This window comes from Misgurnus anguillicaudatus, chromosome 16, assembly GCF_027580225.2.
Source record: "Misgurnus anguillicaudatus chromosome 16, ASM2758022v2, whole genome shotgun sequence".
Classification (NCBI taxonomy): Eukaryota; Metazoa; Chordata; class Actinopteri; order Cypriniformes; family Cobitidae; genus Misgurnus; species Misgurnus anguillicaudatus.
Genome location: NC_073352.2, coordinates 33,574,992 through 33,592,609, shown reverse-complemented (window position 1 = coordinate 33,592,609; position 17,618 = coordinate 33,574,992). Strand labels below are relative to the sequence as shown.

The following is a 17,618-nucleotide window of genomic DNA, read 5'->3' as shown; positions in this document are numbered from 1 at the left end:
AACACAAGGGGGAGCTGCAGTGCCTGTATAATTGAGACAGTATCAGATTACTTTTAAATATGTGTTATGTGTATTAATATTTACTGCCAAGCAGTGTTGGGTGTAACTAGTTACTAAGTAATTAGTTACTGTAATTTAATTACTTTTCCCTTGAAAAGGTAAAGTAAGGGATTACTCTTATTTTCCTTGTAATCTAATTACAGTTACTGCTGATGTAACTAAATACTGTGTATGGACTCTAAAACAATTATGTATACTGTAATACAATAGTGTATTTAACATGGTTTAAGTTTACAATTCTCACTATTAACTGGTTGATTATTAGCATTAATATTAATGAGATGCTGGCTGTTTATTAATACTTAATAGCATTAATGCATGATTCTGCAAAACCTTATTCTACGTCCTTAACCCTCTCCATTTCTACCAATACTTAAAATAAACAACTACTTTAGTATTAATAAGCAGTAGTTGGAGTATATTGAGGAAAAAGTAGTTAATAGTAACTTACCCAACACTGCTGCCAATCCTGCTAAAAAAAACAATAGACACCATCGCAGAAATTCTATTGGTTTTATTGGGAATTGTATTGGTTCTAATGGAATATGGCCCAAAACACACTACAGTGTATTGGTTTTAGTTGGTCTCTATTGGTATGTATTGGTTCTATTCATTCTATGTATTGATTCTAATGGAATATGGCCCAAAACACACTACAGTGTAGTGGTTTTATTTGTAAAAGCTAATGGTTCCTATTGGTATTTTAATGGAAACCATTAGAATTTTCTGTAATGGTTTTGTTGTTTTTTTCAGCAGGAAAGTAAATCTGGCAAAAATATGACAAAAAATATGTGAAAAATATTTCCTTAACAAAAAATGTATGAGAATTAAATGTCAAAGCAATAAAACAGACAATTTATCTCCAGACTGTTTCTCAATCCGAAGACTACAGCCTTCTGAGGTCGCATATAAAGGCTGCATACGTCATCAAGCCAGGTTTATTTAAGTTAACTGAGCATTACATTGGCAAGTCATAAGCAGTCATATTACAAAAATTTACGATTAACTAACAATAATAGTCGACTTTATAATTATTAATATTTTGAAATAAGACAGTCTTGATGACGTATGTAGCCTACAAATGCGACCTCCGGAGGCCGCTGCAGCCGTCGGTTTGAGTAACGGCCAAAGAGAGTGAGCGCGTGAGAGGGGGCGAGTTGACTGACTGGGACTGCGTTTCTCTTTCACACAGGTTTGTTATATGAAGTATGATGTGGGTGTTTTTAGGAAATGGAGTGGAAATATCGTGTAATGTCCTTACGGGCTGTGATTGTGGGTTGTTGTTTTTTTTTTGCAGACTTTATTGTGTGAGGATACACGTGTGCAGGGAGTGGGTGCCGAGATGAGATCGATACATTTCATTACCCTCGTTTGGTGACACAAGTACTGTTATTTTCGCATACATTTTACATATATTGACATGTCCTGTTTTACATCTAGAAGGTATTTTGCCTGTTTATCACCTGTGTGTAATAGTAAACAATGCACGGAACCAGAGTTGTTAATTGGGAAACAGCGCCATCTCTTGGTCTAAAGAGAATTATCTACATAGTTGAATAAAACCATGGTTACCACAAAATAGCCATGATTTTTCTACAAAAAAGTGGTACTCAAAAAGACCATAGTTAATTTTCAACCATTTTAACAAAAAAGTGATTTAGTCCCATCTAACATAACATTTAAAGTTACATCAAATAATACCAGAATATTATAATAAAATGTTCAAAATGTCCAGAGTACTTTTTATTAACTTTATTTTAGGTGTGCATGCCTTTATGCTTGAACATAAAGCAAACATGTATATTTTGGTTTGATTTGATTGACACCTTAGGTCTTGAGGTGAGGCAATTTGACACTGAAGCATCAGCAGTTTTTCTAAACATGTCCTCCTGTGCCACCTTAAACCTTTTAAAACAGCTCAAGGAGACATGCTGATGACACCTTTCCCCTTCATTTATATCAACTTGAAGTGTTGACTGCTAGTCTACAGAAACAGCGGTGAGCACCGCAGGAAGTCATTTCACCCCAGTCTGTAATTTAACAGCAAACGGGTGGGCAGCGGGGAGCCAGAGGCAGACAGAGACCTCTGTGATCGGCTTGTCTTCATTCTCCTCACAGACCTAAGAGTAAAGCTGTCATTTACTGCTGTCAGTGAGGTTTCATTTTGTGTACAAACGTCTTTGGGCCCTATAGTGAGCTGTTGAGTGCTTTTTAACATTTTATTGAACGATTTTGGCAGTCTGTATAGATTTTTTTACGAGTAGATGTCACAGTTACGTCACTGCAAGCTGTGTGCGCAATGTGGTGGCAGAAAAACAGTGGAAATGAATTACACACAAGTGAAACGAGCAATATAACTCACTAGAAAATGTCTTGTTGTGATGTTGAGTGTCAAAATAGGAATACCAAAAAAGATGGCCTTAATTTTTGTAAAATACCGTTTGAAGATAATCATAAGTGTTTATGGTTGCAATAAGCCATTAAACGGACAGACTGTAATAACAAAATCATCTGAAAATCTTTTAATAATTAGAATAGAAAATAATTAGAAAAGATGTCCAGTGTCGAAGTCTGTTTTCTCTATGTGTTTCTTATAGCGTTTTCATCACGTTACGTTTATAATTTATTTAAAAAGATTAAAGATTTGAATGGGTTATACAAAAGCAATAATATCACCATTTATTGAATATTTAATTTTTTTTTTCAAATTTTTTTCCGATTAATTTTTTTTTTACGTGGTTGATTAAAAATCGATTCTCAAAGGCCACAAATCGATTTTTTTTTATGAAATAACCAGATTTTTTTTACTTTTTTCAGCATACATTTTTCATCTTGCATCAAAATTGTATTGTATTTAACATAATTGTATGCATTTGAAAATTAGAGATGGGTTCTGTTTTAATGTACCCAAGTGTACCTAAAATAAAAGAGTTTAATATACTGGTTTGTGGCTATTAATTTCTTTTTATTAATTACCCATTTGTAAACTTATGTTCACTTATGTTTTTAATAAATATAGTACTTGTATTAAATCTATATTCATTGAGTTGAATCGAGAATTTAGTATAAAAATCGGTCCAAAAATTGGAATCGAACTGAGAATCGAAATCGAATCGACAAGATAGCTTATGAATCGAAATCGAATCGATCCGGAACATCTGAATCGATACCCAGCCCTATAACAGACCTATGCATATTATTAATTTGTAGGTAACATAATAGTTTTATAATTACAAAGTTTTAGTTTAGAACAAACACATAGGCTATAAATATAAGGAAGAAAAAATAGAAAACAGGAAAATTATGAAATATAAAAAAAATTATATATATATATATATAGAATACATGATACACTGTAAAAAAATTCCGTAGAAATTACAATGTTATTGCAGCTGGGTTGCCGGTAATTTACCGTAGATTTACATTTATGTTATTTACTTGCAAGAGTTTGTTCAAAGTTAAATAAATTTTAAATATTAACAAGTCTTTATCTTTACAGAATAAAACTATACAATAACAGCCTCATGCAAAGCATTCTGGGAACCAGAAATCATCAACCTTTTTCTGTTTTTTTGCTCCAGATTTTGTTTCCCAGAATGTTTTGCTTGATGCTGTTTTTTTAGTTTTACTCTGTAAAGATAAAGACTTATAAATGTTTAATGCTCATTTAACTTTGAACAAAATGTTGCCAGTAAAAAACATAAATGTAAATCTACGGTAAATTACCGGCAACCCAGCTGCAATTTCTACGGAATTTTTTTACAGTGTAGTATTGCTTTTAAATGTACTTTAGCGATTCATACTGTAAAAAAATATATATATATATGTTGATAGTGTATATACATAAATACATATATACATATATACACACACACACACACACACACACACACACACACACACACACACACACACACACACACATATATGTGTGTGTGTGTGTGTGTATGTATGTAAGTATGTATGTATGTATGTATGTATGTATATACACTAGTCAACATATGAAGTGGATCAAAAACATTCATCAAAGTTGTCCTAAGACAAGAGTGGGTAATGGGTATTGGTTTTAAGACAACTTTTAGGAAAGGTTTTGATCCACTTCAAATCTTGACTAGTATATATATATATATATATATATATATATATATATATATATATATATATATATATATATATATATATATATATATATATATATATATATATATATATATATATATATATATATATATATATATATATATATTTGATTTACCAATAGAGAACAATACATATACATTACATACATGCACATATATCAGAAGCCAAGCCATTTAAACTTTTAATTTATCTAAAAAATAAATGTAACTTGGTGAAAACGCTATAAGAAACATTACACTAAAGAGAAACATAGGGGAAACAGACCTCGATATAACACCGGATCCATAAAAATCAAAATTCAGACTAAAGTCTCATAAGATAATAATGAGATTTCGAGCATCAAAGTTTGATTTCATGTTGATTTCAATCTTTGACCTGACCTTACTCGGTTAATATTAAAGATATCAATGTTATATTTTCACATAATAAGTCCCACCTTCCAGTTAAACGAACCAATCATCAATCGTTAATTACCCAGAATTCTCTGGGTCGCCTGGCGTTAGGGTTAGAGTTGGGTTTGGGTAGGGATGTCATTTTATGTAAATCTAACCCTCAGAAAATAAGTTGAAAACAGTGTTGTTGGAGCACGCATAAAACATAATTTAAACAGAAATATTTACTACACCTGCCATGTGTAACCCAGTGAGAGGAAGATATATTCAATCATTTCGTGTTGTTGCTTGCAGGTGACAGGTCTTCAATTCGCAACTATAAAAGCAGAGGCACACCTTTTACTTTAAAATGGGAAAGTCAGTCGAGTATTATGCATGGAATAGACCAAGAATTCATGTTTTTAACCTTTTCAGGCGCATGTTTAAAAAGTCCCAACTGTCCCTCTCATAAAGCTTCATGCGGTCCGACAGTCAGCAGCATCTTTCTCATTGTAAGTTATTTGAACAAACCATAATAAACATATCAAAGGTCAAATTTTTTCTGTGTTTTGAAGCTTTGGTTGTGTTTACGGTGCGCAACATGTGTTCATGTTTCATGTTCATGTAAAAAACAATTACACAATTGACTTTTCCATCCATCCATCCATCCATCCATATATATAGATATCGCTTATCGCTATATAAATAGATATCTCTTAGGGCTTATCGCTATATATATAGATATCTCTTAGCGCTTATTGCTATATATATAGATATCTCTTAGCGCTTATTGCTATATATATAGCTATCTCTTAGCGCTTATCACTATAGATATCTCTTATCGCTATAGATATCTCTAATCGCTATATATATATTTATATAAGAGATTTATATATATATATATATATATATATATATATATATATATATATATATATATATATATATATATATATATATATATATATATATATGTATATGTATATGTATATGTATATATGAAGAGTTTGGTTCCAAAACGCAATAAATCCATTTTGACAAATTTTGGTAAAAACGTGTTTTCTATACCAAGAAAGTGACAAGATGAAAACAACTATTTTCTGTTACAAACTTTCACACAGCATCTTTAGGTTATAAAAACATAAAAAATTCAAATCCATAAGTTGATTTTCAAAGATTTATTATAAAAACGGATTATTTTTTCCACAAAATGCAATAAATCCATGACAAGTTTTTATTCAAAATGCTATAAATCTATTGAATCAATAGCCTATATAAATGTGCATTCATCTTTGACATGTTATATTCATTTAGTTGACTAGTTGTACACACTAATTAAAAATATAAACATTAATGTCATTAATCAAAACACTTACTTTGTCATATTAAGATCACTGTCATTGCGGTTACGTCGTCGCTTAACGTCTTTCACAGAGATCAGCTGTAAAATGTTTTTGGTCCTGCTAGATTTTCATTGACTTTGAGTAAAATAATGTAAAGTTTTTCATAAGATCCTCTGGGGTCAATGTGTTAGCATGAGAAGCTTGATGCTGTCGGGAGAACAAGCACCCGTCTCCCGAGTGCCTCTCAGGGAAAATATTAGATGCTGATGGCTTACATTTCTTTCCCATCACAGAAAACCATCACAGGTTTAGCGATGCAATTAAAGTATTATTTTGTTTTGTTTGTTGATCACAAAGTACAAAGTAGATGAGGAAAACTAGGACTCCGTGTACTCAGCGCGTCCGCCATTGTTTGTTTACATTGCGTGACTGGTGGGCTGTAATATCAGAAATGGATTTATTGCGTTCTGTAAAAAAGGAGCAGTGGCGTTTGTCGCATTTTGGGAAAAAAGGGAGAAAAGATGACAGAATAACACGGCGGATATTGGATTTTGCGTAAAATTAAGAATTTACTTTTAACTACTGACCTGATATAATACTGATTTTGGCAGTAACTCATTTTTTTCAAAAATGGCGTTTATCGCGTTTTGGAACCAAACTCTTCATATATATATATATATATATGTATGTATGTATGTATGTATGTATGTATGTATGTATGTATGTATGTATGTATGTATGTATGTATGTATATGTATATATATATATATATATATATATATATATATATATATATATATATATTAGGGGTGTCACGATTCTCCAAATCCTCGATTCGATTACATTTTCGATTCTGATGTCACGATTCAATTCGATTCTCGATTTTTAAATGAATTTTTTTAAGACAAAAAATTTATTATTTATTTTTATTATTATTATTGTAGTTTCACATTAACATGCACATTGCGTGCTTTTCCTTGTATGGGGGTTTGTGGGCTTTACTTTACACGGAGAGCTTGTAGAGAGAGAATTCCTTCTTGCACGCAGATAGACTTAATGCGCGCATCTTGACTCCTATTTTTATCTGAAATAAAACCGGTGCGTCATAAGCAGCTGCGCTTCTGTCTCACATGCACGCGGTCTCGCATCTGTCCAAAGTCTAAACATAAGCTAAAGTAATAATCCTTACGTATTTGTTCAGTTTTATGCGTTTCATGCGGGCTGAGGCAAACTATACCTTTTGTTTAAAATATAACCCGCTGCATCTTGGCGGCTCTCTCGTGCACGTGCAGAGAGCTGCGCTCTGTCCGAAGGCAGATCACTAGTAGTAATCCTGTTTATGATATGCATTCAAGGAGTTGTAGCAATACATCCCTCGTGTTTAAAATATAAATCGCGTTCCGCTGGATGGATGTTTTTAAAGGCACTTCTGAGAGTTTATTTTCCCCCGCTTGGCAAGCCGACCGGACGTGAGATGGGGGCGTGGCAGCATCGACGATCCCATTTTTTAATTCGATGTTCGGGGTTGTGACTTAATTTCGATCGATTTCGATTTAAAATCGAAATCGTGACACCCTTAATATATATATATATATATATATATATATATATATATATATATTATACACATATACATATACATATATACACATATACATATATATACATATATACATATATATACATACATATATACATATATATACATATATATACATACACACACACATATATATATATATATATATATATATATATATATATATATATATATATATATATATATATATATATATATATATATATATATATATACATACACACACACACACATATATATACATATCTTATCGCTATATATATCTATCTCTTAGCGCTTATCGTTATATATATATATAGAACAAGGAAGACATCAGCCTGTTTTTAGGACAGTAAGAACAGCGATAAGAGATATGTATATATAAGGCAATAAGCGAAAAGAGATATCATATATTATATATATAAATGAATCGCTTATTGCTATATATATACATATCTCTTATCGCTGTTTTTACTGTCCTAAAAACGGGCTGATGTCTTCCTTGTTCTATGAAGTCCCTCCTTCAGAAATACGTAATGAGTTCAGATTGTGTAGTTCGTTTAGTGTGTTGTGATTCGACAGCTGCTTAGCTTAGCAGAGCCGTTTGAGCTTAGCTGGCGACTGACATATTCCTGTGGGCAGAGTTTATTAAAAAAACTGTTCTACTGACGTCATTAAAGCAGGAAGTAGAGGGCTGTAGTCCAAACCGGCCATTCGCTGTAGGCTTTGAAAGGGGACTTCTGTTAAAGAAAATATATTGCCTGGCAGTGAACTTTGAGCTTTATCATTTTACAGGTATTATCTATTCTCTAACAGCAACATTACACACTAACTAAAGTTTGAAAAATGAGATAAGGAAAAACAGGACCTTTAAACTATTACATTTATTCAGTATTGTTTTTTATGAAAAATATTATTACATTGCATCTTACGCTTAATAAACCTTAAAGGCGGAGTCCACAATGTTTGAAAGCCAATGTTGATATTTGAAATCACCCAAACAAACACGCCCCTACCCCAATAGAATCTGGACCTTCTGTTGATAGATCCGCCCCACACATACGCAACCCGGCATTTGATTTGATTTGATTGGCTATAAGTGTGTTTTGGTAGTCGGCCCGTCTCCTTTTCCAACGCGTTTTTCAAACATCGTGGACTCCGCCTTTAACTAGCAGGTCAAAACGGCACACTCGTGTCCTTCGCAATACGATTAGCTTAGCTTTAGTGGCTCACTGGAAGTTTAACACAAAGAAGCCTAAAGATGGTGGCGCCCACGTTTACGTCAAAAATAAGATAGATAGTAAAGCATGAAAACAGAGAGACAAAAATGAGATTAAAGATGCTTTGCTACAATGCAAAATTGTGAAAAGCGTTCTGTAAATAAATTTGAATTGAATTGAAAGAGGGAGAGAGAGGCGTACATACTCGACAGGTTTCGTGGTGTAGCGGTTAAAATCAGTGTGGTCTACATGACAAACAGCTTACCATATAATTACACAGACAGAGGCCAGAAACAGCATCATCATTTACACCATGTGCTCCAATTACCATCCGCTTCTTTGCGAGTGGGTATGTGTGAAACTGTGTATGCGGGTAAATCTCATACCGTTGCCTAAGATTTGCATAAAAATGCTGTATATAATAGTTGGACAATCAGCCTGTTCAGAATTTGAACATCTCAGAGGCTTCAGTTCTCAGTTTCAGAGTTATTACTCATTTCAGTTTCTGGCCAGATGATTATCGTGGAGAAAAACAACAGCCCTGCATTTCATTTTATTCCCCGTGGATGCCTATTGTTTCCTGGGAAGGACAATGTACCTCGAATGACAGTGATAAATAGTCATGTATTGACATTGTCATTGTGCATTTTCTTAGAAAGCCTTCAGAAGTATCACCACCTTCTGTTCTTCACCTGGATATATTTTTATCCTTTTGATAATTTTGCTGTAAAATCAGCTTGTTTTCGCCTTTAAAATATAGTGCTTTTTTACAATTGTTCATTTTTGAAAAGCAGCGTTTCAGGAAAGCATATTAGTACAGACAGTAGAGACATTTGGAAAATGAGTAAATTTTTTTGCAACTGCAATTTTTTTTTCATTTTTTATTTACATGACACTGACTATAAAAATAGTTGTCTGTCTACATGCCATTATAGCATTTTCATCATTTAGAAAGACAATGTCCCACTTTGATGACCTTTTCACTTACCATCTCATGCCCAGTAGCAGAAACGACTTCAAAAAAGGTGTTTTGCGCTCTTAGAAAGGATGTGTTAATTTTTTACACATCTTTTTGTTAAGCTTTTAACACGTGATGTGTCATTTTCTGTTGATTTTGTGTTAAAATAAAACACAAGTTGTGTTAAGCAGTCCTTCCAGAGTTTTTTTTTGTGATTGTTGCGGGCAAACATCATTGATCTTGCGGGATGTTTTCTTAAAAAATGCGATGGAATATGCGGGATATTTATGCAAGAAATTGCAGGAACTTGACAAAATTGCGAGAACTTGCAAAAAACTTTTGCAGCTTTTGCAGCGCTTCATTGATGTTCACGTCGCGTAATTACGTCACTTCCTAACATTCCCATGACAACAGGGGACATGGCTGCGCATGTGTGAAGTAAATGCAACATTTTTTAACTTTCTGCTAACATATATATGATTTTTTACTATGAAAATGCGGGGATTATGAAATCATGCAAGCCCACATATTTTGCGAGCATAAATTTGCAATTCATGCGGCGAAAGTGCGGCGTATTAAAAAAATTCAGCCCCGCATACATATGCGGACTGATTATGCGTTAAATCATGCGATCGCATAATCCAGTTTTTCTGAAGGGACTGGTTAAAAGTAACACAAAATGTGTTTTTTCAATAATAACACAAAGATGGGTGGATTTTGGGACAACACATTTAGTGTGTCAACATTAATGTGTTGTTTTTAACACATTCGTTCTAATGGTGGGTTTACACCAGATACGAGTTCAACGATTTGCGCGAGTAGATTACATACAAAGTCAATGCAAAGACGCGATCAGATGCGTCCTTGCGTGGGGCGATGCGAATGAAGCGATATGAGCCGCACTTATATTGTACTGTGACAACACACGTTATTTGCCTCAAACGTGTCTTCGCCCAAGTTGAAAATATTGCACTCGAGCGAAAAAGTTAAATCCCGCGAGTAATCTAGAGCGAATAACACAATTCCCCGTGTTTGGTGTGTACATAGCATAAGAGTGTAGTGCAATTTGTACTGTGGCCGCTAGTGTTGTAGTGTTGGATTTCTACCTTCGGTACTATATCTGGAAAAATTATGGTAAATCGATACCATTTGCCTGAAATGTAGCCCTCAGTATATCAGCACCTTTCCATTCAGCTGGATATATTTTTATCCTTTTGATAAATTTGCTGTAAAATATAATAAAAAAAATAGCGCATATTAGTACAGACAGCAGAGACATTTGGAAAATTTGTCTTTTTTGCAATTGCAATTGTTGTCATAAAATGTACATTATGACACTAATTAGGAAAATAGTTGTCTGCTTTCCATCCAGTGTTTTGTGTATTTTACTAAAACGTGTATTTTCCATTAGAGCATTTTGATCATTCAGAAAGACAATTTCCCACTTTGATGACCTTTTCTTGTTAATTCATAAACCTCAAATATTTAAAATGTTCAGAAATTTAAGCATTTTTTGTTTTGAATGATTTGGTGCTTATGGCCTCTAGGTGGAGCTAGACTCTACTGGATTATTAATGTAATGTTTTCTCTCTCTCTCTCTTTCTCTCTCTCCATCCCTTCTGCCTTCTCCCTCCGATGTAATGGTTTGGCAGAGATAATGTGAGAATTCAAGCTAATCTGTGTTTATTCCCATGAGACAATCACATTTGTGTGGCTGTTCATTTTGCAGTATGCCCCAACAGAGTCCAAGTCAATTACACCAGATAGTCATTTAGAGAGACGTTTATTATGCACAACAACCTGCATGCACAAAACAGCAAACAAGTAAAAAGTGTATTTGGTTTCTCATCTTATGCATTTATAAACAACATTGCATTGCATTGCATATTACAGCCCAGTACAGTCATATCCTTACACTGAGTTATGTAAATGAGCAGACCCTGAAGTGTTTAAATGAGGGCGCAACTGTCTTTTTAAAAGGCAGTGACATGTAGCGACACCTCCACCCCTTTTTTATTTAGCAGATGATGTCACTGTGGCTTTCCTTAGACCTTGGACAAATGATGTGTGAGCCTCTGTGTGGAGTTCCTCCTCTTTACCTCTCTCTCTCTCTCTCCCTCGCTCTCCCTCTGTGTCTCCATTCTCCATATCATACTCCACTGCTCTCTTCGTGAACAGAGGGGCTGCCGGTGAGGAAACTTGACTCCGTCCCCTCTTTTCTTTCTCTTTTTTCTATCTATCCCTCTTTTATCCTCCAGCAGCGATGTAGTCCTCTCTCTAACTTTAACATCTCTTTGGCAATGAAGCCTTGACTGACATCTGTCACTGGACATCTGTGGATTTTTCCTTCCTTCTTTTTCAAAGTCGTCTCGTTCCTGTGTTTCCTTGTCACATCTGCGTGCCTGGACCATGGCCATGAAGGATATCGTGCTCCCCATCAGTGAGGTGTCCAGTCCGTACCCAGAGGTCGTGGAACTCAACGTCGGTGGCCAGGTGTACGTCACCAAGCGGTCCACGTTGGTCAGCGTACCTGACACCACCCTCCACACCATGTTCACCCGCTACGCCCCGCAGGAACTTCCCCACGATAGCCGAGGGCGCTTCTTCATCGACCGCGACGGCTTCTTGTTTCGATACGTTCTGGACTTCCTAAGGGACCGGCAGCTGGTGCTTCCCGAACACTTTCCGGAGCGAGAGCGTCTGCAGCGCGAAGCCGAACACTTTCAGTTGGGGGAACTGCTGAGGCTCCTGGGGCCACGCGTGGCCAAGCAGGGATCTCTAAATGATGAGGGCTGTCAAAGTGACATCGAGGAAAGTTCTCAAAGTAGCGAGTTGGTGACTCGAACCGGAAACATCACAACGCACCATGCGACTTTCTCCTCCGGCCTCGACAAGAGGTCAGGGTTCATTACGATCGGTTATCGTGGATCGTACACGATGGTGAGGGATAATCAAGCAGACGCTAAGTTTCGCCGCGTAGCGAGGATCATGGTGTGCGGGCGTATTGCTCTGGCGAAGGAGGTGTTCGGGGACACACTGAACGAGAGTCGAGATCCAGACCGTCCGCCGGAGAAATACACCTCACGCTTCTACCTGAAGTTCACCTACCTGGAGCAAGCGTTCGACAGGTTGAGCGAAGCCGGGTTCCAGATGGTGGCCTGCAACTCCACGGGATCTGCTGCTTTTGTTAACCAGTACAGAGATGACAAGATCTGGAGCAGCTACACAGAGTACATCTTCTTCAGTAAGTGACGGTGGCTGTCGCGCTCGTACCTGCTCTGTATTCTAATTTCCTTTTTTACCTTTTCCAGTGGTTTTTCATCCTTTTCATAGAAACGGTGTTATAGGTTTCAAATGCTGTATGCAGTTCATTTTATAAATTACAGGTTGTTAGGAGCATGCATACAAATACAGAAATGAAGACGTGTGAATAATTTTAAATGCCAAAATTATGTGTGCATGGTTGAGCATTTTACGTTTTAATGCCATTTGATCTTAAATGGGAAGCTGGGTTTTATTAGGAGTGAATTTACTGATAGGACAACAAAACCAAGTCTTAAGTCACACTGGTTTATTTGTAGAAAAAGCCAAAAATACATTTTTTGAGTCAAAATTGTTGTTATTTTTATGCCAAAATCATTAGGATATTAAGTAAAGATATTCCAAGATATTTTTCAAATTTTCTACTGTAAATGTATCAAAAATGTATTAATCATTAGTAATATGTGTTGATAAGGACTTCATTTGGACAACTTTAAGGCGATTTTCTCTCTTTTTTTGCACCCTCAGATTCCATATTTTTAAATATATCGACCAAATATTGTCAAGTCCTAACAAACAATACATCAATGTAAGGCTTATTTATTCAGCTTTCAGAAAAGTAAATTAGAAAAATAAAAAAACAAATGAATGAAAATGAAAAATTTTGTGGTTCAGTATCTTTGAACCACACATGAATATCTTTAATTATTTTGCATTGTGACTTTCATACAATCAGAGAGTTTGATGATTTTTAAGTATAATGACAAAGAAACAGAAATATTATTTTTTACTGTTAAGTTTTCTTTCAACCTGTAACCCTTGATTTTTAACCTTCAGCTCACAAAAGAAATTTTTTTCCATGCAGACTCCCTGCGTTTTTATTGCGGTTTAGTTGATAGCATCTGCAATTGAAATCAAGTATGCATGGCGACCCCCTGCTTGGGAAACTCGAATCTATTCTGCTTTCCATCTTTCACTTTCCATCTTTCAGTACCTTAGTGATTCATTCGCACAACCGCAACGTCCCAGTAGTGTATTCACTCTTTTAAACCCGATCACCTTTATGTGTGCAAGACTTTGATGCTGTAATTGACTGCAGTACATGTAAATGTGTGTCATAACTAGGACAGCGTTGTGCCCCGGGCCTGACATACTGAATTGAGAAAAGATCGTACATACTAGAATCCCACTCACAATCCCGGCCAAGCCCAACAGATCAAAGCCTCCTCATTAGCCAATGAAAATAAGAGTTGGCTTCAGTTGATTCTTATTTGTTATTCCTAATTAGTACTGACAAGCGGTAATCCACTGCTTGATGGTGGTAAACCCCTCAGCTGACAGCACTGGCTGTATGTTCAGTACTTTGAGAATTGTCCCCCATGATGCATTGCAGTGTGCTGTCTCTTACCAAGCTGATAGTATTGCGGTCTTTATAAAACTGCAAGCTTTGATTGACGTGATTGACGTTTTTTAAAATGTACTATTAAAGATTTGTGCCTCTCACAATGTTTTTTAAAAATTCACAGCTTAAGTGGGGTTTTGTATGTGCACTCGTGTGTTTAAGCTGAGATAAGACGTAGCTTTGCGCACAGGTAGTGAAGTGTGGAAACATGTTGATAAGAAGTAGCTGAAAGAAAACCTCACTTTGCTAGCATACGCAGGGTAATAAAACTTCAAAAGCTAATCCAACCGCTGCATGTTGCAGATAGTGTGTGTGTCTTAATCTGTGTCTACCGTAACTTATTTAGTAGAGCAGTGCAAAAGGTTTGATCCCCAGGGAACAGACAGTAGGGGTGCTCTATTATGCGCAAAATCATAACCGTGATTATTTTGGTAAAACCATTATCACTTTTAACTGCTACAGTAACAGTGATTTGACAGGTCGTCAAATCACCGGAAGAAAAATGCACGACTACATAATTCTGAACGTTCTAAATGGGGGCGGGTCTTGAGGCGAGATGATTGACAGTAGTTGATAACGTTTTTTGATTGACAGCTGAACTGGATGAGCTGACGTTAGCTTGCTTTGCTTGTGTTCATAATAACAAAAACATGATAATAACTTTCTACGTAGTATGTTTACCGTAGTTACACAAAACAAGCAACAACTATAAGCCAAAATATGTTTTAGATATTTTTACCATTTTACATTACCTGAATCCGCCGAAAAACTGGGCTGAAAACAGTACTCAAAATCTTCCAGATGAAAGTGCTGGCTGCATATTCAAATTTTCGAGTAATCTGTTAGTGGTGTGTCAGCTGAGGGTCGCGTTGATGTAAACATTAAAAACTCCCGGTGGCCTATATTTGTTGTCCTTACATCCACATACTGCACAGGTTCTAGTCATCTTTTATCAAGGTTTTTGGTGATTTCCCCTTCAGAGACGGTAAAAGCGGAGTAACTCTTTGGTTGGGTTCGTCTGCCGGCTAACTTCAAGTTGACTTGAGTTGATTTGAGAGCAGGTTGAGCGATAAAATAAGTTATTAGGCTTGTTTAACTTCATGTGGCGCCGCAAGAATCGACAGCCTGATGACGTCAATGTACCGTGAGAGCGGTTCGCGAAATCATACGGATGAGGTTTGCTTTTTAATTGCTTTTACGGAACAATGATGTTATCCGGCTGTCGGTTCTTGTGGCGCCGCATGAAGTCGAACAAACCTGCTGGCGGCATCGCAGTGGTTAGTGGGTGGAGCTAATGATTAATTGAGTCCATCAAAGACCGTTACGAAAATTCCGCTTCAATACACTATCAATCTAATAATCGAAATCGTGCATTTTTTTTCTCATGTAAAATGCAAAATTAACATAAATTACTCGTGATAACAGGCTAAAATGTCTAGGGTTTAATTCTGTTTTAAGTAAATGTTGCTATAGGCTACACATGTCAACGCAGTGGTGCTCTTGAAGTGCCTTACAAACACAACGATCCAGCAGCATGCAATTTATATTCTAATTGCACAATTATTGTTTTACCCAGATTATCCTGTTATTGTAATTGTTTGAATCAAAGGTACAAAAGTTGTCACTGGGATGGTACATTTTATCAAAACAACAAACCCAAATCGGCACATTTTTGCTCACACCTACAAAGTGGCAATAATAATAATAAATTATCCATATGATATTTTGAGCTAAAACTTCACATACATACACACACCAAAGATTTGTTTTACATCTTAAAAAATCTTGTGAAATGTCTCCTTAAAGAATATTTTTTTGCAGTGCTCTCTCTCTCTCTCTCTCTCTCTCTCTCTCTCTCTCTCTCTCTCTCTCTCTCTCTCTCTCTCCCTCCATGAACACTCCATTTTATGGGTGAAGTACAATAAACCATCCTGTTGCAGGGCTGTTGACAGGTTTGTCATTCAGTGTCATGTGTGTCTGCCCTGCAGATGAATCCTCACTGTTTCCCCATCTTATTTCCGACAGGATGCTAAACACAATTGTGGAAGCTTTATGTAAAACTATAGACACGACTTTACCAGCCAGAAGGGTTTACAGTAAAATATTAGCTTGTTAACAATAGAAGCCCCCCCACAACCACCCTATAGGGGCATCAAGCTCATTGATTTGAAGTGATAAAGAGACTGGAAGTCGATCCTGTTAATGAGTGCTTGAACGACAGTGTCCGCCGGCGATGTAATGATGGCGCATTTTAAAGCCCCCCTGTGGTGAAAATCAAGTTTTTTAATATGCTTTAAATGGGACAAATGAAAATCTGACTTTTTCCATGTTTAAGTGTTATAATTGTCCCCAGTGCTTCTATCTACCTAGAAAACGTGAAAAAGATCAACCCAGTAACTTAGTTTTGGTAAACCATTCTCTGCAAGCATGTGGAAAAATAGTAGAGCCCGACCGATTTATCGTTTTGCCGATTTTATCGGCCGATATGAGCATGTCGCAGATATATCTGTATCGGCGTATAAGCCGCAGATATGCGCCGATATGAACGTTTGTTACAGAACACATTAAATGCATTTGAAAGATGTAAGTACTTGTTTGTCCAGCAGAGTGCGCCATACTGGTTGCTAATGGCGACCCAGATCACTCACTGTAGTGACACCAGCCAATCCCCCACCCCCTTCACTTCAGTCAGTCAGTCTCTCAGTTCAGGTGGCTGCAGTCACGCAGTGTCTTCTTCACAACATTTTTACACCTGGTATTAAGACGCGCTTTGGTCGATTAGATTATAAATGGACAAGAGAGACGCATTCCCGCTTACATTTGGTGTTTTTAATCCGTCTCTTTGTCGACTTGCGAGTTAAAACGCAAGCGGGAGAAATGACGCGAGACGGAGAAATGACACGATTAAACTACGCGCAGCCGTGCACTTATATAACACTATATGAGATTACTGCTGCTTGTGTTGTTAGTTAACACGCTCATTTCAGAGCAATTGATTCAATAAGCTCGCGCAACTCTACACCCTTGCTAAATAAAAGAGGCGGAGCGAAGACGCATTAGTTTTATTAAAGTCTAAAGTTTGCACGGAACCCTGGGTTTGTGTTATAAAAACGTTGTGCACAAGCACAACATTAAACATAGCGTACATTAGTATGTGCTCCGTCAAGCATTGTCTTCGTAACTGTGAGTGGCTAACTAATTTGTGAAGTACACAACTTACTGTAAAGCTAATATTAATCAATGACTTCATAAGTTTCTCTTTATAACGTTATTCTCGTCAAAAC

General features: G+C 36.2%; 1 protein-coding gene across 2 annotated transcripts in view; it reads left to right on the top strand.

Annotated features, from left to right (window-relative positions):
• Positions 1 to 1,099: 1,099 nt before the first annotated feature.
• The window catches only part of kctd8 (potassium channel tetramerization domain containing 8), a 51,322-nt gene continuing 34,803 nt past the window's right edge, over positions 1,100 to 17,618 (top strand). Inside the window, exons 1-3 of one of the 2 annotated variants that reach the window (XM_073854534.1) lie at positions 1,100 to 1,252; positions 1,358 to 1,443; positions 12,036 to 12,915. In XM_073854534.1, the coding sequence (XP_073710635.1) occupies positions 12,081 to 12,915 (835 nt within the window). In that variant the 5' untranslated portion in view covers positions 1,100 to 1,252; positions 1,358 to 1,443; positions 12,036 to 12,080. The remainder of the gene's footprint in view (positions 1,253 to 1,357; positions 1,444 to 12,035; positions 12,916 to 17,618) is intronic. The other variant, XR_008637153.2, reaches the window with a different exon arrangement.